Source organism: Crinia signifera, chromosome 5 (genome assembly GCF_055691185.1).
Source record: "Crinia signifera chromosome 5, ASM5569118v1, whole genome shotgun sequence".
Lineage (NCBI taxonomy): Eukaryota > Metazoa > Chordata > Amphibia > Anura > Myobatrachidae > Crinia > Crinia signifera.
In genome coordinates, this window is record NC_139221.1 from 222,793,148 (window position 1) to 222,815,508 (window position 22,361).

The window sequence follows — 22,361 nt, forward strand, 5'->3', positions numbered from 1 at the left end:
ATGAGTTTGATGTATTATTGTTTTCCAAACATAATTTAATTATCTGTAATATGGAGATGGCTTCTTATCTATACAGCACACTTCTTTCCTGAGTTTCGTATGACAATATCTGCGATAGTGAGATAGCCATGTTGCAGAATAATAGGCATCTTATTTGCAGATGGCTATAAATTCAACTTGTTGTATTCCTACTAAACCTTAAAACTGAATTAAGCGACTCAGGAAAGAATAATGCTAATAACTTTTTATGATTTTCTCTTATTAATTGCAGTCAGATCTGCGCTTCCAAAAAAAGTATATCTTTTTTTCCATATGGTTGACGTGACCTAATGAACGAAGCTGTTGACTTCCCCCTCATCCACTACAATGTCCTGTAAAATTTATAGCTGTATAATAACTATTTTCTATAAGGTGCATCTGAACCAGTATGGACCATTCTTCTTTCAGCTTTCTGCAGCTTAACCCTCCTTTTAATGTGCTTTCAGTGTGGGTTTATTTGTGTTTGTTTAACCATCTAATTATGTGATGCAGTGAGGCATTATCTCATTTTATTACCTTGTAAACCTGTTTCCTGGGGTACAAATGTTTGTAGCTTGCTGTACTGTATATGCCATTCAGTTTTATTCATCGGATACTACTGCCATGCAGACCTGGGCTTTTTCAGTATAAAGGAAAATCCTGTAGCCGATATAAAAGATTTCTTAGAATGTAATTGATAAAGCATATAGTAGTCTACACGTTTTGTAAAACTGATTTTGAAAGACATGGCAACTAACTGTAAAATACAAGTTTTTTTTTTAGCATTATTACTGTGCTCGCTATCAGTCAGTGATTACTTACATAGTGTGCATGTATTAAAAATAGGAATTATACTTCCATTTCTGGGGTTTTCAATAGAAATGTTGCATTAATTAAATAGTGCTGACAAGTGAGTAATGAGTTGATCTTTTTTTTTCTGTAGTGCACCATCCTGGGAAATGCTTGTCTCAGACCAATTCCACGTTCACTTTCACCACTTGTCGGATTTTGCACCCGTCTGATGAACTTACGCGAGTCACTCCGAGGTCAGTTATGTAACATAGCGGTGTATATGTGTGGCAGCAAGCTCCATTAATGAGGATCAGTATGCACTGTTGCTGTTACTTGCTTACCACAGGGTGATACCCTTGAACCTTGTATCCAAGCATTGGGTAATATTACATATAATTTGACAGCAGATAACCATTTGGCCCATCTACTGTGCCCTAAACCATATGCTCATGCTTTTACACACTTCTACATAAGGATGTTTAGGTCAACGGATACATAGAACCGGACACATGGCAAAATCAATTTTTTATGTCTGAAGTCCCAGTGAGTATCATTGCAGATGTTCCATGCCAGTGTTCGTTAGGATTATTGCAGGTGCAGCTGAGATGCCTATTAAAGTGCTGACTAGTACTGTACATCTGAGGTTTTGGCTGGAGTTTAACAAAAAAACTTTGTTGATTGGTTGCTGCAGGTTACTTTATTGATTAAGCCCTGGATTTTTCGGATCTAAAAAATGAAAATTAGGTTTTATTTTTTTCAATTAATGTTTTAGTTTTTGTAGGGTTTAAAATTGTCAGTTTAGGAATTTATGCTTTGCATCAAAAAAAACAATGCAACATGTCATTGTGTTTGAAAGATTGTTCCTTTATGACAGATGTGCAGTGGCATCGCTTACCCCTTCCACACCTGGTGTGGTGGACTCTAAACAGTTATTGTAGCTTCACGGGATGGGGTGTGGCTACATGGGAGGTGCATGGCTGTGTACTGCCCTTCGTACCGGTCTGGGAGATGCTAGCTGCCCCCGTAGACTGTGACAGCACTATGACAGGAGATGGGTGTTGCTCATAATGTTATTGGGCCTAATTCAGACCTGATTACAAATTTGTTCTAAAAATAGCCCAAACCATGCTGCACTGCAGGTGGAGCAGATGTAATGTGCAGAGAGAGTTAGCTTTGGGTGAGTTATTTTGTTTCTGTGCAGGGCAAATCCTGGCATCTTTATTTTTACACTGATATAATGGTTTTCCCCAGTTTGAGAACATATTTGTACTGCAAACAGATCTGAATTAGGCCCATTGCACAGCACCTAGCTCCTGTCGCTGAGCAGGAGTCGGTGCATTTGGGTCACCTATCAGCAGCTGACACTGGGGTGTGGCCCTGCTGCTTTGATGTGCATACATCGTGCGAGCATATGCTATGCAGCAAGACCATAAAAGGAAACAGCTGTATATATGAATTACATATGAAAACTACTCATTGCAAACATTTCCACTGTTAATTTATATAGTTATAACTTTAGTAATATAATTAGGTATTGTTACAGTAGGGTCTAATAGTCAAAATAGATCATTTTAGGTACGAACACCCAGATTAGGTAATTTTAGGTTCTGTGGAAATTAAGTATGTTTTTCCCTAGTACATAAAGTATAAAAGTTTGTAGTTTCACGGCTCCGGTGTTTGTTTATTAATCCAGACAGCTGTGTTTAATGTTTCTCTGAAAATTGGCAGCTTGCCAGAGTCTGTGATTACTTTAAAGGAGCCCATACACGCTCCGTTGTGGTCCGGCTCTGTTCTGTACTATGCGATGCGCGCTCCCGCGCATCACATAGTACGGTATAAAAAGTATATGCTGCACATACTTTTTGTACTAGCTACACATCGTATCGGCTCGCAGTGCAGGCACAATGCATGAACAAGGCATGCTATCCGATACGATGTGTACTTTGAAAGTACATAACGGAGCTTCAAAATGGAGCGTGTATGGGCTCCTTAACTGTGAAACTTGGCTGCTTTCCAGGCTCCTACACTGTACTAGGCTAGCGCGCACTCACTCTGTGCTTAATCTATGTAACTGTACTAAGGTACGTTATCGGTGAAATAGCGTTGTTTTTTTTCACTGCAGTAGCGTACCAGTCACAAACTGTGGCTGTAGTTGCAAACTGTGTCTAGTTGGCCGCAGTCAGAATTTGCGTCCCAGTCACAAACACACCCCGAAGTGTGGCGAGCGCAGCACGCATCCAACCAACCTTTTCATACCCCCACTATCCATGTCGGCGTGGAGTTGATTTTTATAAAGTGTGGCGAGTGCAGCGAGCCCGAAGCATGGCGAGCGGACGCAGAATACATTTGAAGTAATCAGTGTCCCCTCGCGGGGCTCGCCACACTTCGGGCTCGGTGGCTCTCTGCGCTCGCCACACTATATAAAATCAACTCCATGCCGACGTAGATAGTGGGGGTATGAAAAGGTCGGTCGGATGCACACCGCGTGCCCTCGTGGGGCTCGCTGAGCTCGCCACGCTTCGGGGTGGCATGGAAAGTGTGTTTGTGACTGGGACTCAAATTCTGACTGCGGCCAACTAGACACAGTTTGCAACTACAGCCGTTGTTTGTGACTGTGAAGATACTGCAGCGAAACCCCCCCCCCCCCCCCGCGATTTCACCGATAACGTACCTTAGTGCAGTTACACAGATTAAGCACAGAGTGAGTGCACAATAGCCTAGTACAGTGTAGGAGCCTGGAAAGCAGCCAAGTTTCACATTTAAAGTAAACACTCACTCTGGCAAGCTGCCAATTTTCAAAGAAACTGTAAACACAGCTGTACGAACAAACACTGGCGCCGTGAAACTACACAAGTACCAAGTAAATTTACATTTTAAGTATGGTAAATGATAAAAATAGGTGAGAACCTAAGAATCCTAGGCTTACTAATAATTACACCATGATACAGTATGTAGGTTAACTCTATTTTATGGTATGGACCTATAGATGTGTCCACATACATCTGGGCTTTTTTTCTCAATTTTTCACAACATGTAAAACACGGCTTAGCTGTTTTTCCAAATGTAGCAAGTGGGTGGATTCTGAAAATTATTTGCAGCAGTAGAATTTGTATAAAGTAATAGATTAGAGGTGGACATTTTTAGAAAAACCACAAAGCATGACTTTTGCAGAGTCCAAGGTGTGCCAAATTGTGCCATACATGGCGCAGTAAAACCAAGAACGTGGCAGACGTTCCTTTGATTAAGGGCTCACATTGCTCATCCACATGCTGCATTATTCTGTATTCATCACTGCATTTGTTTCAGTTATTGTTGCATCCATGCTGCCACATAGGTCCGCTTGCATGTCTGCTGCGGCCGGGGACGGTGTCCTGTGTGGTTGCTTAGCAACCCTATCAGGACTGACATCAGTAGTAAGCGCAGTGTCCTGCCGGAGCCGCCGGAGGGACTGCACGCTACACCCGGCCGTGGCAGACATCAGGAGTGGGTATGTATAAATATCTGTATGTGCGCCTCCGTGCACTGTTCATGTAATCTCGCCGCCGTGCGAGTTATTTGCTGTCCGCATGAGTCGTCTTGAGGAAAATATCTAAGATCTTGAAACGTCGACTTCTTCACCCAAGCCGTTATGTTGATTTGACAGTATGACTATGTCTACATAAAAACCATCTTTATTCATCAAGACCCATGGAGTGATTTAGATTCTTTCTATATATATATAAACTTGCTATGGTCTTTTCAGCATTTTAGAATATGGTTTTTAACAGTGTCTGTGAGAACTCCTAAAACAGAACTAAACATGTTATCGGACACACGTGAGCCTCTTTGCCTTTTTATGGGTGACTATAATAACCCTGGCCCCCAGTACGTCTGGTCCCAGGTGAGCAGTAGTGATAGACCCCAACAGGAGGGTAACAGCAGTTATAATAGTTATAACAGCACAGTCAGCAGTTATAACAGCACAGTCATACATACATACATACATACATACATACATAAATACACAGTAGAAATCTACTTTGTTAAAGCACTATGAACACTACACTGTCAGTAACAGAGTAGGCCAGTAAGTGCAGTAAAGCCGTTCACTAGCGACTGGTTTACAGGGGAGACTTGCCTGGCATTACAGGAAATCTGTCCAGCTTCCAAAGAAGGCTGCCAGATTCTGTGTGGGCTGATTTAAACAGCCTTTAGGCGGGAGCACCGGAGTGAGTGAAGTACCTCCCCCTGACAAAAGCCAGGGGGAGGGACTGCAGGCAAGCGTTATCTTCCCCTTACTGGTCTTCCCCCACTGGTATAATGAGCCTGTAACAAATGGAGACCAATCCCCTGCCCAATGGAGATTAGTCTCCTGTCTGCGCTCTGTACCCCGGTGGTATAGTGGCGTCCCTGCTATTGTGGGCAGTGTCCACGCCAGCGACTGTGGGACTCCTCCCTATCCCACAGCCATGGACAGCGATTTGTTTGATCTCCAAAGAGAGCACTTACACTCCCTGATCTATGGCCATGCTGTCCTGGACGCGCTGCTCCAGCTGTGCTAGCGCCAGGGAGCAATGCCGGCGGGGGTGCCGGTTCGGCAGCATTGGAGTCTATCTGATTGTCAGCACTGACTGCTCAGTAAAAATAAAAAAAGCTGGAGAATTACCTGATGTAGTCCTGGGAGAAAAAAATGGTGCAACTGCTCCTGCAGGCACCAACAAAAAACTGGTGTCCTGTACATGGAGGCGGGGTTATAAGGGGAGAGGAGTCAGGCATGCTGTAAAGCAGGGGTGGGGAACCTCAGGCCCGGGGGCCATATGCGGCCCCCGTAGCCGGTCTGAGTGGCCCTCCCACCCGCCCGGCGGCTTTGCCAGGAGTCAAGTACAGGGGAATTCTCATGAGAGGTCGTTAGTACTCGCAAGATTCCTCTTAATCAACAGCAGTCGGAGACTGTCAGTCCTATTAAACGGCAGCTGCCGGAGCGTGGGACGGCTGCAGCAGGACAATTTGTAAGAGAAATTTTTACATATGGCCCCCGAAGGATTTTCCCCCCATACAAACGGCCCTTGGCACAAAAAAGGTTCTCCACCCCTGCTGTAAAGCCTGATCCACTGGATCCACCTACAACCCAATGTCTACCCTGTGGGATCAGGAATCCTGCAGAGGAAAAAACGTGATAAGATGTATTTTGAATGAATATCCACTAGATGGCAGCACACTGTCTTTATTGAGCTGTGTGTTCTATCTGAATGACCCGAAGTGATTATAATTTGTAATACTTATATCTAGCCACATCGAGCTTCTGATTATGAACAGGTGCTGGTCTTTGGGCACAAAGGTGTGTATATAGACGGGATAGACACGCAGATGGGTATACTGTTCTTCTGTTCCTGGAGTCTTGACCAAGGTTCTCCAGAGAACTAAAAATTCCGCTGTTAGCCTGATTTTAAGGATGTTTTGAGTAAAGTAACGGATTTTAATAATCATCGATCAAGGACTGTTGACAAGTAACAAACTGTTAATAAAGTATCCCATAACGTGTATGGAAAATGGAGATACACAATACTTGTATTTTTTAAATGCCTCTTTATTCTTGATTCTTGAACTTGGTACTTTGCTTATTAATATCAAGTGATGAAAGTAAACCCTTTATAGAAGAGCTACCTAACCAATCACGGTTCTTCACAGGTTATTTGATGAAGAGGAAGCAAGCACTTTATACCAGGTTTTGCTGAGAGGCGCTATAGGGCAGACCCTGTGACTGAGCTTGGCAGGGGGTGAGCAGTATTGTTGGTGAAGTACTCTGGTGACTGGGTCACTGTAGATGAGATGTTAGTGTTTGTGACACCAGCTAACCTAGACGCTAACCGCGTCTTCATCTTAACAAAATTAAGTTCCATGTAACGCTGAGATGGTGATGTTTATTCTCTAACAAAGAAGACTTAGCACGTTGTCTTGCTTAACATAGAAAAATAACGTGTAATGTTGCAGTTTTCGGAAGTATTAATACACGCATGTAGTGTTTAATTTACTTTTTTCTATTAATGCACACTTAATGAATTCAAGGTGTATGTTTAAAAGATTTCTGCAGAGCTGGGATATTGTTGTGAAGATGTTTGTTGCTTTGTACTTGCTTCCCTAAACTTTTTATATATAACATTATAGAAATGTCTTCGAGAAGGTTTTGCCTTTTTACATTGCATGTCATGGTTTATGTTTGTTTTGTTTGTAGTTTTTACTTTAATGTTATTATAGTTCCGGTTTATCCAAAATGAATTAAAATGTTTTGGTTTTTTGCTTATTAAGGGCCATGGAAAATAAACTATTTTCTTTCAAGATTCTGTTGACGGGAGCTCATTATTTGTCTGAAAATTAAACTAGCTAGCTCTCCTGAGTATACAGTAACAATATCATATCAGTTTTGCGTACAGGAAATGTGAGGGTGTTAAAGAAATGTTAACAGTATTTATTATTTATTTCCAGTTTTTTATATAGCGCAGCATATTCTGTTGCGCTTTACAATTGGAAACAACACTGATTTAACAAACTGGGTAAATACAAACCGACATGGAGGTAGGAAGGCCCTGCATGCAAGCAGTAGCATACAACAGTATGTTGTGTATCCTTATTTAGATTTCTGTTTTAATTATTTTTAACAGGAGAGACACTTAGGTTTGTTTTTGTGGGCCTGAATTTAGTGATTTTATGTAAATTAGCTCTGCTGTTTCTACTACATCCGATTTACATCAGTCTTCCGCTTCCATTGAAACACCATTTTAAAATAAAACAGAGATCAAGGGTGATACAGTCTGAGTTTGCCAGAGTGATGGGGTTTTTTTATTTATTTTTTTAGCGCCTTTCATTTTCAAGGCAAAATCATGCCCTGTAAATTATTACCGCTTTAAATAAATTTCAAGCTCAGACAGCATCCTGCATCGGTGTACTCGGACGAATTTTTGAGAACGGAGATTTTAAATCATGGTGCAATATGAAAGTATAGAAGGTATGTGTAGAGCGCCAAGTACAGTTAAAACACTGAGTATTTAAAAAATACGTGAATTTGATCAATTGGGTATCACAAATTAAAAAACATTTAATAATCACAATAAATTAAAAACATATACAGTAATATGCACATTAATTTTAGAACCTAAAAGACTGGTAATTGAGCTTTTGGTAGAATAGGCATACAGTAAACCACTTGTCGTATAAATTAATAAATGATAGGATACTTATGTGAGTCCCGCTTGTTCCAAAGTCTTGCTACTCGATGGTTTGGGTTTGTTGAAATCCCAGTATAGGGGGGCAAGGTGGGGTGGGGATTGGTGGAAGTCCGGATTGACTTGTACTTGTGGGATCCAGTTGGTCCTGCTGGAGACCTTGGTCTTTAGTTCCACTGGTGGGCTAGATGTAAATACCTCACTGCAGGGATGATAAGGCTCCAGAAGTTAGCAGGTGGGAGTCCCCAATTTGTACATCCAGATTGGAAGGATCAGCATGGATTGCTGGGTCCGTAGTTAGGTTGGTAGCTGGTTCAAGGGGTATTAGGAGTATCCAAATGGTAGTCAAAGTTTGCAGACAAGGGTTAACCTGACGCGTTTCGTTGCGCTCTGGCAACTTTCTCAAAACTACCTTTGTTTTTATACCTTCTGTTTTTTCCTATATCCACCACAGGGGCTTGAACCCCCCTACGTGTGAGCTGCCTAATAACAAAGCACCCCATCTCTCCAGCGCCTTTATCACCTGGTGGTGATTCAATTCCTTTTTCTTGCAATATGAAAGTAGTTAAACATACAGCTATTATGTTGGCTAAATAAAAAACTGCCTATTAATTATTTTGGCTACAATATCTTAACTGAGGCATAGAAGATTGTTTTGTTAATTTCTTAATTCTGTTGGAGTAGCTACGTCTTATTGTGCTATTAGTATATTGAAAATATATACAGTATTGCATGTTTGTGTATAATTATTGGTGCCAATTGGGATACCCCAATAATTTTAAGGAAAAGTGTTTTAAGTAGTGTTTGATGTATGTTTTTTACAACTTACAAACCTACATATTTATAAATAGGTGCGTATCGTTTTAAAACAAACATGCATGGGGTTTTTAATCGCTCGACTCCTGGAAATGTAACCAGTAATAGGTATTATATTATTTGTATGATCAATTTTACTGAGCTTTATAATCTATTTCTTCATTATGTCTTTCAGCCTTAATTCAACACCGACTCCAGCTTCTGGTATTTTCAGCACTCTAAAATCTACGCCAGCAAGCACACCTTGCACACCTAGACGGCTGAGCTTGGCAGAATCTTTCACCAATCTGAGAGAATCGACAACCACTATGAGCACATCTCTTGGATTGGTAAGGCTCCTAAAGGAGAGAGGCATTTCAGCAGCTATGTACAACCCGCAGAGCTGGGACAGAGCTGGAAATGCTTCCATGATGAACCAGTCTCTTCCAAAAATGACTATCATACCTTCCACTCTTTCAAACTCTCCTATGCAGACACCAAGCTCCTCACCTCCCTCCCTAGATTTTAAATGCACCAGTCCACCTTATGATAACTTCCTGGCGTCTAAACCTGCCAGCTCCATTCTCAAAGAGGTGAGGGAAAAGAAGAACATACGAAGCAGCGAAAGTCAAACTGACGTTTCAGTGTCCAACCTTAATTTAGTGGACAAAGTCAAGAAATTTGGTATTGCCAAAGCCTCAGGACCAGTTCAAGCATCTGCTGCATTGGATGCGCAGGGACCAGTACGAGCATATGTTCCTGGAGGCCTTCTACAAGAAGGTCTGCCTTTGAGTTACCCTACTGTAACCAGTGGCATTCAGTTAAACGCAGGAATTCGCAGGAATCGCAGCTTCCCAGCTATGGTAGGATCTAGTATGCAGATGAAAGCACCATCAACACTGGCGTCAGACATTCTTATGGGAGCAAAGTTACCCAAACAGACCAGCTTACGCTGAAGAACATCACGTTACTGGCGACCATTCTACTGACTGAGAGGCTGATGGTATTTAAGCCTTGCATCCTATCCAGTGCTCATCTACAGAGCTATACCTTGTACTGACAAATCAACATTGTGCCTAGATGAGAAGTGGAGACTGTACTTTGTATAAAAATGTAAATACTTATCATATTGTAACTAATCTTATTTCACCAGTTGAAAATGGAGACTTGAGGTGATTGCTGTAATATTGTAGATATTGATCATGATAATAATGTACGTTAAATTAATGGGGCAGGTCGGATATTGTATGCACTGAATCTAAAGAACTATTGGGAGGCTAAAATGCAAATATAGTTTTAGTATTAAACTAACCAAACAAGATTTTATTTAATTTACAAGGAGATCTGACATAGCCCAGGTGGGAGGTATCCTTGAGGCACTTGAATACATTTCCCTTGTCACTGCGTTGTTAAATGCACTACATGGTTGTTCCTTTTGGTACACAAACTGTGTAAACCTATATGACTGCAAAGACAATTGGTCTCACAGCCATTATAAACGTAGCACACTTCATATTATCATTTCACTTAATGCTTTTAACCTTCTACCAGCAACTTGCATCAAGTTTATTCATCATCCGCTCAGAGACGATTTTGTGCTAAGAATCGCTGATTACATGAGTGCAACATATCCTTATTAACTAGTGACATTACTCATGCCTGAGGCATTTAACACCTTTTGTCTCTGGGATACCACTTATTCCTAGTGATTTCCTACACTGGATATTTGTTCCACGATGGGGGTACAGATACACCTTCCGGAATATACATAATATTGAAAAATAATTAGTTGAAGGCGATGTATTACTGTATGTTCAAGGTCTGATCTGTTGCTTTTTTTCATCGTGCACGTAACTATTTTGCAATCTGTTTATACCTGTCCTGCACATTCTCTCCATTGTTAACCATTATTATTTTACTGAATACTGGGATCTATTTCAGAAAGATTCCAGGAATAAGGGATTTATAAGTAGCTGATTAATAAACATGCTGTCAGAATGCTTTAGTACTTGAAGGTTAGCAGTGTAGTCATGCAAGAAAACCTATTTAATGTAACGGTTGTTAGCTCACAAAGGGACTCGTTTTTATATCACAGGAAGTTGTCAGGAAATAGAGCACTCTTGAGCATCTTACATTTTAATGTAATTTATTAAATAATAAATAAATACAGGTCTTAAAAGACCTTAAAAAAAAAATTGTTTGGGGGGGGTGGGTGGGAAAATCTAAACACAACGCCAAGCAATAAAGTTAACCATATCTGTTTAACTGGTATCAGTTTTTGTTCTGTTATATTAACTACTGTATTTTACTTGAATGTTGTCATTTTAAATTGCCCCAAAACTATTCCCATGAACCTCTTTTTGGCCTTCTAATACATGCATTGCTAGCTATATCAATCTTTCAATTTTTAGTGTTGGAATTGTTTTGGCACCTTTTTTTTCACATGTACTGTAATACCAATCAAACTTTTTCTCCCACCTATCATCTCTCCATATGTTATTGTCACCCATTTTTCACCTGTCGATTCTTTAGCGGATCCACAATGACTGACTGAAGGGTCTTCCTGTTTGTGTGTTTTTTTCTTTTTGTTTTTGTTTGTTTTTTAATTGATGCAAAGAGGTAAATGCTGTGGATTTGTACCAAGGAAGCTAATGCGCAATGTAACATCAACAATACTTATTTGAATGGACACTGCTCTATACAATCCTGCCTTTATTTCACATATTTTACTTAGTACAGTGCTTATGATTTCATGACCTCTGTAAATATTTTTAGGTGCTGCTCTTTGTGAGATTTAAAATACATGCATGACTGATTTTTGGACTTTATGAATTTATGTTGTTAAATAATGTCCCACCATGGTCTGTATTTGAGGATCATAAATGGAAATATTGTTTTGCAATGTTTGATGTATCTGAAATTGATTGCTGCTGTCAGATCAGACCAGGTATGTGCAATTGTCAGTCTGTTGCCGAGTTAAATTTCCCATGACGCACTGCAACTCTTGTGGCCTCGGCAGCATTAGAGATGCTTGCCATGTGAGATGTAGTTCATCTAAAAGTGGCTTGGGGTGGGTTTCCTACTATTGCTTTACAATTGACTTCATCCTTGGTTTTGTTAATGTGTGCCTATTGCAAAGCAAATACCCTTAACTATATATTTTTATCAGAATGTATCTTAAAGCAGTATTTAGTCCAATAAAATTGAGACTGTATGAGCCCTTATTGTGCTCCCTCAGTTATTGGATGTAGCCAATGAAAATGCTTTTCACATTTTGCTTCTCAAATAATAAACATCACTAACTATTCAATTTGTCTGTTCATTTCGTTTTTCCAGTTATCAGGGTACTGATAGAAGGGAAGGGAAAAGAGCAAACACATCACACACAGAAACCAGGCATTACTGTACATCAGATAAATTCATTTTTTTTATTAGAATAGATTTGTTCAGGAATTATTTCTAGTTATCAAAACAATGATAACAAATCTATATTTTAGAAAAAAATGCTCCACTCAATAGCTAGTTACAAATCAAATACACATATTTTTGTTAAGATACAACTAACAAACTCCCGTGCAATTATGTTTACAGGTCACATGGATGTCTCCCCATATGCATATAAAGTGTTTCAATTGATTAAAAAAATGCACTGAGCTATGAGAGGTCCCAAGAGCTACACCATGAATAGTTATTGAAGAGCACCAATCAATGGGAATAGTAGTTCAATGTGGTCTATCATCCCAAATGTTGTAACCTCTATAATAAAGAAATGCAGAGCGTATTGATGAATATGTAAATTAGTACACAGTACATGTGTGTATTATCAACATGTTATGCATGTCCAGCAATCTTGTATAGACCAAGACCCCTATGTACTAAGTATTGGAAAGAGAGAAAGTGGTTGCTCATAACTGTTAGCAGGATGTACTAAGCATTGCATTCATAATGTGGTACATCCTGCCACTAGCCGCCTGCATACTAATTGCATATTTACATACATAAATAATTAATTAGTATCACAAAGGACAGCACTCTTGATAATAGCTGTCTTTTTGCAATTAAGGATTTTCAGGTTTAGGACCCTGAAGTCCCTCTGCACATGTGCAGCTGCAGAGGGTGATTTTCTATAATGTCAGCAAAAACTGGCATTACCCACCGCATGCAAGCCCCATGCTCTGATTGATAAGGTACACAACCTACCCTTACGCACCTTCCCATCCTCTCAATGTTGGGTTAAGGTATCAAACTTGTTTACTAGAACGGCGCCCACTAAGCAATTTGCTTAGAGGGCTATTCTGCGTTGGAAAATCGCATTGCATTGCATGGGCCATTTTAGGGCCATGTGATGTGCAATGCGATATTCCTATGTAATTTATTCACTGCTCTCTCAGCCCTGAGCTATCACATCACATCTGCCGCCAAATCGCATGCGATTTTAAATCGCATGTGATAACATGCGATTTTATAGGGTGTGCGATGCTATGGCATTAGGTATACTATAATACTGTATGATTGTATGTCCCCAAAATAGGTTTAACGCAACCCCCCACTATCCACCCACCCCGAAGTGTGGCGAACGGCGGCGGAACGCGTCCTCCGACTTTTTCATTACCCCACTATCCACGTCGGCGTGGAGTTGATTTTATATAGTGTGGCGAGCCACCGAGCCCGAAGCGTGGCGAGCGGACACGGAATACATGTAGAGTAATCCACATCCCCTCGCGGGGCTCACCACGATTCAGGTTCAGTGGCTCGCTGCGCTCGTCACACTATATAGAATCAAGTTCACGCCAACGTGGATAGTAGGGGAATGAAAAGGTTGTGGTGCGCGCTGCGCTCGCCACGTTTCGTGCTGGCGTGGATAGTGGGGGGGAGGGGAGTGCATTAAACCTATTTTTGGGACATACAATCATATTATTGTATAGCTCATGGGTCCTCAAACTGTGGCCCTCCAGATGTTGTGAAACTACAAATCCCAGCATGCCTTGCCACGGTTTTGCTATAAGGTAGTGTTAAAACTGTGGCAAGGCATGCTGGGATTTGTAGTTTCACAACATCTGGAGGGCCGCAGTTTGAGGACCCATGGTATAGCTAATTTCATGGCATCGCACATCCTATTAAATCGCATGTGATTTTGCGGGACATGCGATGTGATATTGTGGGGTACAATGAGCATAGAAAAAAATACATTAAAAAAATCGCATCGCATGCCGTTATAATGGCCCATGTGATGCAATTTCCCTACGGTGCTGTACGTAGGAAATATGGGTGCCGTGCTAGGAAACAAGTACCCAAACTTCCACTCAATCACACTGGCAGATTTTGGATGGTAAGACACAGAAGACTTTTCTGTACAATGGATACCTGTATTTGCTTGAATCTTCATAAACATCTCATAGTGGCCAGATGTACTGAGCGATGGAGAGTGATAAACCATGAACATATCAGCTCCTAACTGATATTTTTCAAACACAGCCTGTGATTTGACAGGTGGGAGCTGATTGGCTGGCACTTTATCACTCTCCATTTTATCACTTTTCAAGCTTAGTACATTTGGCCCAGGGTCTTTGTTACTACAGCAAAAAAAGTTCTAGCTTTGAAAAGAAGAAACGATGGAGACAGCATCGCTCCTGCACAACTGTACATTGCAGCTAACAATCCAGCAAGCATCCTCCACACTATGACAAATACATTTTTCCCCATTTTTTTGAAGTCATGATTGAAAAATATGAAGCCTCCTGTAGTAGCAGACAGGCTGCATTTCCAGCTGCAGGCATATCTGACAAATACCTGATCATGATTTCTATGAATACGTCTATTTAATTTCTGTTTGCTGGAATGTAGTTTCAGCTCCTTCATGGCTTCATAGTTTATGTACCTTACACTAGATATTTGAATCACACTTTTGTCTTTGGTTTTACATGCGCTTTTGGAATTTAGAGAAAAAGGCCTGTACATTTACTTAGCTGGATAAAAAAGCTATTTTTGCATCGTATCACACAAATAAAACTACTGAAAGTGACCGAACTACTGATCAATTTGATGTGCAACATTTGTACATTTGTGAATCAGTCGGACTCTGTATAAGAAGGGCTATGATGATGCTGCTGCTTTTTCTTATGCCATGTCCCAATCTTCTACTTTGTATGTGTTTAAAATGTATTTCCTGTGCCGTTGAGGCGAGGTGTATGAGGACACATCTGTATGTGTGTATCAGACATACTTTTGTTTTCACATTGAACAATATTTATGCAGGTTCACCTTTCACAAGTTTACATGTATAGAACAATAAGGTTTCCTTGCAGTGTAAAACAACATGTTCAGCACTTACCAAATTTGAATAAATGGATCAGGGTTTTTTCACAGTTGCGACAATTGGACACAGTCCACATTAGCTACTAGGCTGCTAATAATGTCAATTTTCACATTTACTACAGGGTTGGAGCTGTTACACGTCAGACCCCTCCAAAAGGCTGTGTTTGAGACTTTTATCTATGACCAGTGTAGTGTAAAATTGGTAATACACCCCCTTACTGTACTTTCATTGCAAGTTGCGACCCACACCAGTTCTATTCCAGCCCTGGTTTTAGCACACTACTGTAGTCACAGCACATCTCAATTCTGACTTTAGACCAGATATTCAGATACCAAAAAGTGGCACATGTGCTCTATGTGAGAAATCACAATTTGAGGAGAGAAGTTTTATAGTGTGTACACACGGTGAGACCTGTTTTTTTATGCAATTTGGCCTAATCGATTTGTACTAATCGATTTCTCTATTGCTTTTCGATTTTCACTTTTTGACATTAGATTTATACTATGTAGTCAACTTTTCTATTTGATTTACACTACACAGGACCACGCATCGATATCGAATCTGTATTGAATGTGGAAAAAAGCATTCAATGTCAAATCGATTTAAACTATTTAGTCAAAATTAAAGGAAAAGTCTCACCATTTGTACACACCATTAGAGGTGTTCATTCAATGGTATTCTGTTTATAAAAAAAAAAAATGTCATGCTTAACAATAAGAGATGAGCGGCATGATCCCAGGACTCACTGGTGTTAGGGGTTTGATTCACACTATTTATGATGTATTTTTGGTTTAGGAAATATGCTACTACAGAATTTGGACCTATTTTTTTGTTCTTTTTTTTTTCCAATATATTTTTATTGATTTTGTGTATATAGAACATAAAGTGTACAGTAATAACATGTCCAATATAAAATAGGTCAGGAAGATGGGGATTGCAGTCTCAATCTCTTAAAAATCTAAGTCACTCATATATCTAATGGCTTTAACATAGGTAATCATAAGTATTTGGATAGTTGTGGAAGTAGAAGGAAGAAAAACTCCCCCAAAAGTATGTATTTGTTCAGTGGTTCCCAAATTGTGTGCTGCTGGGTGCCTTGGGACATTTGGAGGGGTGCCCTGGGTTGGTGGTCCAGGACCGAGTAAAATTATTTATGATTAATAATTATTTATGGGAAAAAACAGTGCTGCTGGCTGCCAATCCTAAAATGTGTACAAACAGGACAAAATCCTGCCCTTAATAACCACTGAGAATCGCATATAAACACAATCTACTTAATGTTGTTGTTGTTGTTGGTTTTTGTTTTTTTTTGGGGGGGGGGGGGGGTGTTGTTTGGCATATGGGTGCCATGAAAAATTTCTGATACTCTAGGGTGCCCTGATTCAAAAAAGATTGGGAAGCCCTGGCTTAGTTAGAAGCAGTAGGTTTCGGAGCAAATACCATTCCATATTCTCAAACATTTTTAAAATCTGGTTTTAGGGATTCAATATATATATTCTGCACCTTTTTAAAAAACCCATAGCACCCTTGTCTAAATCCGGTAGCATCACTTGATGTTCAAAATATTACGTTTTCATTAACATCGAGCTAACTTTAGAGATTTGGCTCGATATTTATTTATTTTCTTTTTTTGAGTTATGGAAAACCACACATAGTACAGTTGAGTATCCCTTATACAAAATGCTCAGGACCAGGAGAATTTTGGATGATGGATTATTCCGTATTTCAGAATATTTTTATATTTCAATGATTTATATTGAAGTATCTTGCACAATGTTGTATGTTGTACAAACGCATTAAACACATGAAATACACACATATATTTTATTGCATAAAACAAGGTTTCAAAACATTAAACAAAGTTTGTGTACAATCTCAGGTACTGAATGTGAATACCAAGCAATCATTTTCTTGCACATATTTAGTGCAAGTTACATATCATGTCCTCAGTAGTCCTGTTACAAATGTCCCAGTAGTGCTTATAGCAATAAAAAAAAAATCACTTTCTGGAATGTATGGTTTTCGGAATAATTTGGATAAGGGATACTCAACCTGTAGAGCCTTTGGATTCAGATAAACCTGTAACTGAATAGTATTAAGAAAATTAAGTATTTTATTCCATAATCTTGTAACAAGACCAACAGTTATGATATAATAATACTTTCTGAGATCTATGTTTAGCACATTGTAGAACTAAAGAAAACCAAAAGAAAACTACTGCGCTAGAACTTGAGATTCTTCCTATGTGCTAGCAACTCCAATAATAGTCTCTGTCACCACTAGGGGTCACAATCTGTTCATTAAATTAGTACAAATGGAATGCAATAAGCACAATATAAAATAAATAATATATTTAATTATAACTCATAAAAAGGAATAAATTAAACACAATTCACAAAGCAATTATACAGAAATAATATAAAACTACAGTAAAAAGACACTAATTAGACTTCGATCATTTCCATAAAACATCGCAGTTGTGGATTTAAATTTTTCTAGTTACCACTCATTTTGCAGCAGCAGTGTTATTTTCTGGAGTATGGATGATCCTGTCGATCAGCAGGGAGCCACCTCCTTCACAAATAAAGCAATTCAGGCTGGGTTAGCACTTCCAATTCAGCTGTCAAGGGTTTGCCAATGGTGGGGATGCAGCTGTCCACATGAGAAGAAACTGGTACCAGGTAAAGTAAATCACTTTAATGCGTTTCTCCGCCTAATAACAACCCGTGGCTTCCTAAGAGAGAATATCACAGTCTGACAGATGCTTATTATATATAGGGCACAGATGCCCGCTATTTCATGGGCTTGACATAGGACTTCCGCGTGTCAAGCTTCATTCCAATTCGTATCTGTATTGCAAGCCTCTTTCTGGGTTGTACTGCCTATAGGTCACCTCCGTCATGTGATCGGAGGAAAGTATCGCGATTTTTCAGTAATGATATTCATTAGTCTGTGTTTAACCTTTGTTTTGTACTACTCGTTGGCTACACTGGTCACATGACCGGGAGATGTCATGGGAAGTTTTATACAGAGATAGTACTACTCTATATAGCTACAATATTCATTATTCACATCACGTGATCGGGATGTTTTCCACAGGTTGGTAGCATTCTCTGTATACTTGCATATTTCACATCTCTCTTTTAGTATCAATAACATTTATTTTATTCCATTATAAATCACATGATCGATCTTTATCTTAATCTCATAGATAAAAAGCTTTTTCTTTACTCTATCTACACTCCACCTTTTGGCTAAGATCAAGTGTAGTGTCTGGACTGGTCCCTGGTGTGCGATTAGAGAAAGGCTGGACAAATGAACTGCTCCAATGGGTGGAGGGGATGGGATTTCCTGGGGCAGGGAAAAGTCCAGCTGAGTACCTTCACCCTGCCAGTGTTGGGCACAAAGGCCTTAAATTCCACTGGTGAGGAGGAGGAGAAACACTGGGCCCAGTAGATGTCTCTCTAGAGGGGGTTTGCAGCCCCTGAAGGATGAGACAATGAAAGGCCTGGAGTAGTATCCAATCCTAGGAGGCAGAGGAAGGGGGCTGGCGCCCAGTAGGCAAAAATCCCATGCCAGAGTTACTTTGGCTGGAGATACGAAAAGGCCATCCGAGTTCCTAACTCCTAGGAGGCAAGATACACTCTGACCTAGTAGATTTCTCTCCATTGGGGGTTCGCAGCCCCTAATTGAGAGCCTTTACAATTTTCCAATGACTGTCACTTGGGCTCGATATGCCCCCCCCCCCCCCCCCCACAGAGTTCGCTGTTGCTGTTGAGCTAAGGGAAATATATCGTAGCTTTATATTTACAAGCTATTACCCCACTCAAAACAGCATCATAGTGTGATTATCACTCTTAATATTGGACGGTGTGTATAGAGGGCACCAATCTTCCAATCTCTGCTTTATTCAAAATTCAGAGATTTCTCACTGCAAAACAAGAATACAGATATACTATTGGTGGCTTGGCACACCAGTGTATTGTTTATCAGAAGTTGACACATTATAACCACTTTATTATTGTTCGGCTATTTGTCCCATATATAACACCATTACTTAGAGACTGCCGCAATTTTTGTGTGGCACAGTCAAACATTCACCCTATTTGTGCTTTTCCCACATATCTCACATATTTCTATTGCATCAATTGTGGTTATTATGAGGGATAGAGTGACGGCTTAAAGAAATGTCAGTCTCGGGCTGCTTTAAATGGGGTTTTATTAAACAAGTATAATAGCCGCTAATATGTGCCGGCTTTCACCCCTGCTTTGCCCTTATGTTATTGCCGTACTAACTGTTATAATATAGTTAGAACGGACTTGCAGCGGCTGTTAATGTCCGCACTTTAGGTTTAGTGAGGCGGCTATACTAATTGCCGCTCACCCGTTATAGAGATATGAATGGCTTTTATTTTTGCAGCAGCCGGTTATCTACTGCAAGTAGTGCTTGTACCCGGCTGTGCCTCCACTTACTGCCTATCCGTATATCGCTACATTAATCATTACCACATCATTGCTACAAACATATTCATATACATTTTAACACATTTTTTGGAACATTAAGACAGAGGAGCTGCGGCCATTTCCTGCCAACGGCCGTTTCACCTAAGCTTCCTCAAGGCATGCTTCCAGTGCACCTACATTATACTTTCTTTCCCTGTGTGTGTTATGTGTAGATATTCAAGTAGTAGGTAGCACCTCCAACTGTTAATATAATAAGGATACCATTCCTACAAAATATCAGTATTTGAGGAGACAAGAAAGTCCTATTATTTAAAAGACTGGTGCGGGTATCACCCTCCCCCCCTTTTCTCCCTAATTGAGAGCCGTCAAAAAGGCCAGCGGAGTACCAATCCCCGCATCGGGAGCTGGAAAGGGCCCCAGATGAGAACGGAGAAACACCGGGTTGGACGCTGAGACGTCGGCGGCCTGAGACCCGAGATGTAGCGTGCCCCAGGGAATTGGGGGTGCCTGAACCTGCATTGGTGTAGTGACTGGCACCATGCACAAGTAAGGCACTAGTCTCAGGCTAAGACTAAGTGTCCTCGCCTTGGACCTTTTGGCTAGGGCAGGGCAATATTTTTAGACCCCCCCCACCGGCCTTTTGGTTGGGGACCCGGCCTTATGGCTGGGAACCTTAGCAAAACCCAAGCTGCAAGGTGGAGGGAAGCCCACAAGGGCCCCCTCCATGACTCCTCATGGGGCAGCCCGACCACACCCGGCCCTCTCGAGGGTTGTGGACTGAGGGTCTCAAGTACTGAGGGCCTCAAGGAGGATCCACGACCCCCTTCCCCATTTGGGCCTTTTGACTCGGATGGGTAGGCGTAAAACGGGACCCCTCTCCTTCGGGAGAAGGGTCCAACGGCCCGAATTGCGCTTTGCATCGGGCTAATAAAATAAAAAAATCTACACTCCACCAATTCTCTTACTTTATTAAAACTAGTTAAAATTGGTTAAGAAATATATGCATACATATAGATATAAGTAAGCATGCACTATTAGAAAAAATTACTAATAAATAATACTAATAAATAAGTATCACATAATTATAATCCTTATATATACACTATTTCAAAGTATAACTAATAAATATCATAGTACCAATCCTTATTCTATATTGACATCCTCATAATAAATAACTAGTAAATAGCAAATAATAATAATAATCTTATGGAGGAGAATTGGTATTGCATCCATTATTAACCATGTATTTTTAACATGAATCTACTATTTCGTAAACACGCTCTCAATACATAAGCAGCATTCAAAAACAATAGGTGTCTTTGTATATTCTTTAGTGTATTCTATAATCCTGCAGGTAAGTCTTAGAGATCAGCAAATTTGACTTGATTTTTAACCCCTTCATGACAGAGCCAGTTTGTGCCTTCATGACAGAGCCCTTTTTTTCAAATCTGACATGTCTCACTTAAGTGGGGATAACTTTTTTTTGCTTTTACTTATCCCAGTGATTTTGAGATTGTTTTCTCGTGACACATTGTACTTCAAGTTAGTGGTAAATTTGGGTCGATACAGTCTGTGTTTTTTTGTGAAAAATACCAAAATATCGTGAAAAAATGGAAAATTTAGCAATATGCAAAATGTCACATTTTCTGCTTGTGAGACAAATAATCATACCACTCAAAATAGTTAATAACTAACAAAGACCATATGTCTACTTTATGTTGCAATTATTATTTCAACCTCCTTTTCATTTTTTTGGACACTAGGAGGCTTCAAATATGACTAGCAAATTCTCAAATTTTCAAGAAAATTTCAAACACTGATTTTTTTAGGGACCAGTTCAGTTCTGATGTGACTTTGAGGGACTTGTATGTGAGACACCCCCATAAATGATGCCATTTCAAAAACTGCACCCCTCACAGTATTCAAAACAGCATTTTGGAAGTTTGTTAACCCTTTAGGTGTTTCACAGGAATTAAAACAAAGTGTAGGTGAAATTTCAAAATTTCATTTTTTTTTCGGATTTTCAATTTTAATACATTTTTCTAAGGAACACAGTAGATTTTACTAGAGAAATGTGACTAAAAATTGATTCCCCCAATTCTTTGGTTTTCATAATTATCCTATATGTGGCCCTAGTGTGCACGGTGACCAAACCACCGGCTTCATAATAGAAGGAGCACCTACTTGATTTTGGAGCCTCCTTTTTATGAGATTATTTTTTAGGCACCATGTAGGTTTCTAGGCACCATAAGATGCTAAAAGTTAGGAACCCCCCCACAAGTGACCCCATTTTGCAAACTACACCCCTCAGGGAATTCATCTAGGGGTATAGTGTACATTTCAAACCCCCAGGGGTTTCACCAATTGTGGTACAACTGGGCAGTGAAAATGAAAAAAAATAATTTTTCATTTTCACAGCTCAGTTGTATCAAAATTGGTGAAACCCCGGGGGGTTTGAAATGTACTCTATACCCCTAGATGAATTCCCTGAGGGGTGTAGTTTGCAAAATGGGGTCACTTGTGGGGGGGTTCCACTGTATGGGTGTTTCGGGGGTCATTCAACCAGAATCTGTGCTGCAAAATCCAAAAATCACTCCTTCCCTTCTGAGTCCTGCCATGCACCCAACTGGTATTTTTTGGTCACATGTGAGGCATTGCCGTACCCGGGAGAAATTGGGGCACAGATTTTGGGGTGCTTTGTCTCCTTCATTCCTTGTGAAAATGAAAAATTTTGAGCCAGATCTGCATTTTTGTGTAAAAAAATTTATTTTTTTACA

At 40.1% G+C, this 22,361-nt stretch overlaps 1 protein-coding gene across 5 annotated transcripts in view; it reads left to right on the forward strand.

The window, feature by feature from the left end:
- The window catches only part of TRAK1 (trafficking kinesin protein 1), a 137,667-nt gene extending 125,553 nt beyond the window's left edge, over positions 1–12,114 (forward strand). For all 5 annotated transcript variants that reach the window (XM_083188573.1, XM_083188574.1, XM_083188571.1 and 2 more), the window contains 2 exons: positions 962–1,064; positions 9,001–12,114. In XM_083188573.1, the coding sequence (XP_083044699.1) occupies positions 962–1,064; positions 9,001–9,760 (863 nt within the window). In that variant the 3' untranslated portion in view covers positions 9,761–12,114. The remainder of the gene's footprint in view (positions 1–961; positions 1,065–9,000) is intronic.
- Positions 12,115–22,361: the final 10,247 nt, after the last annotated feature.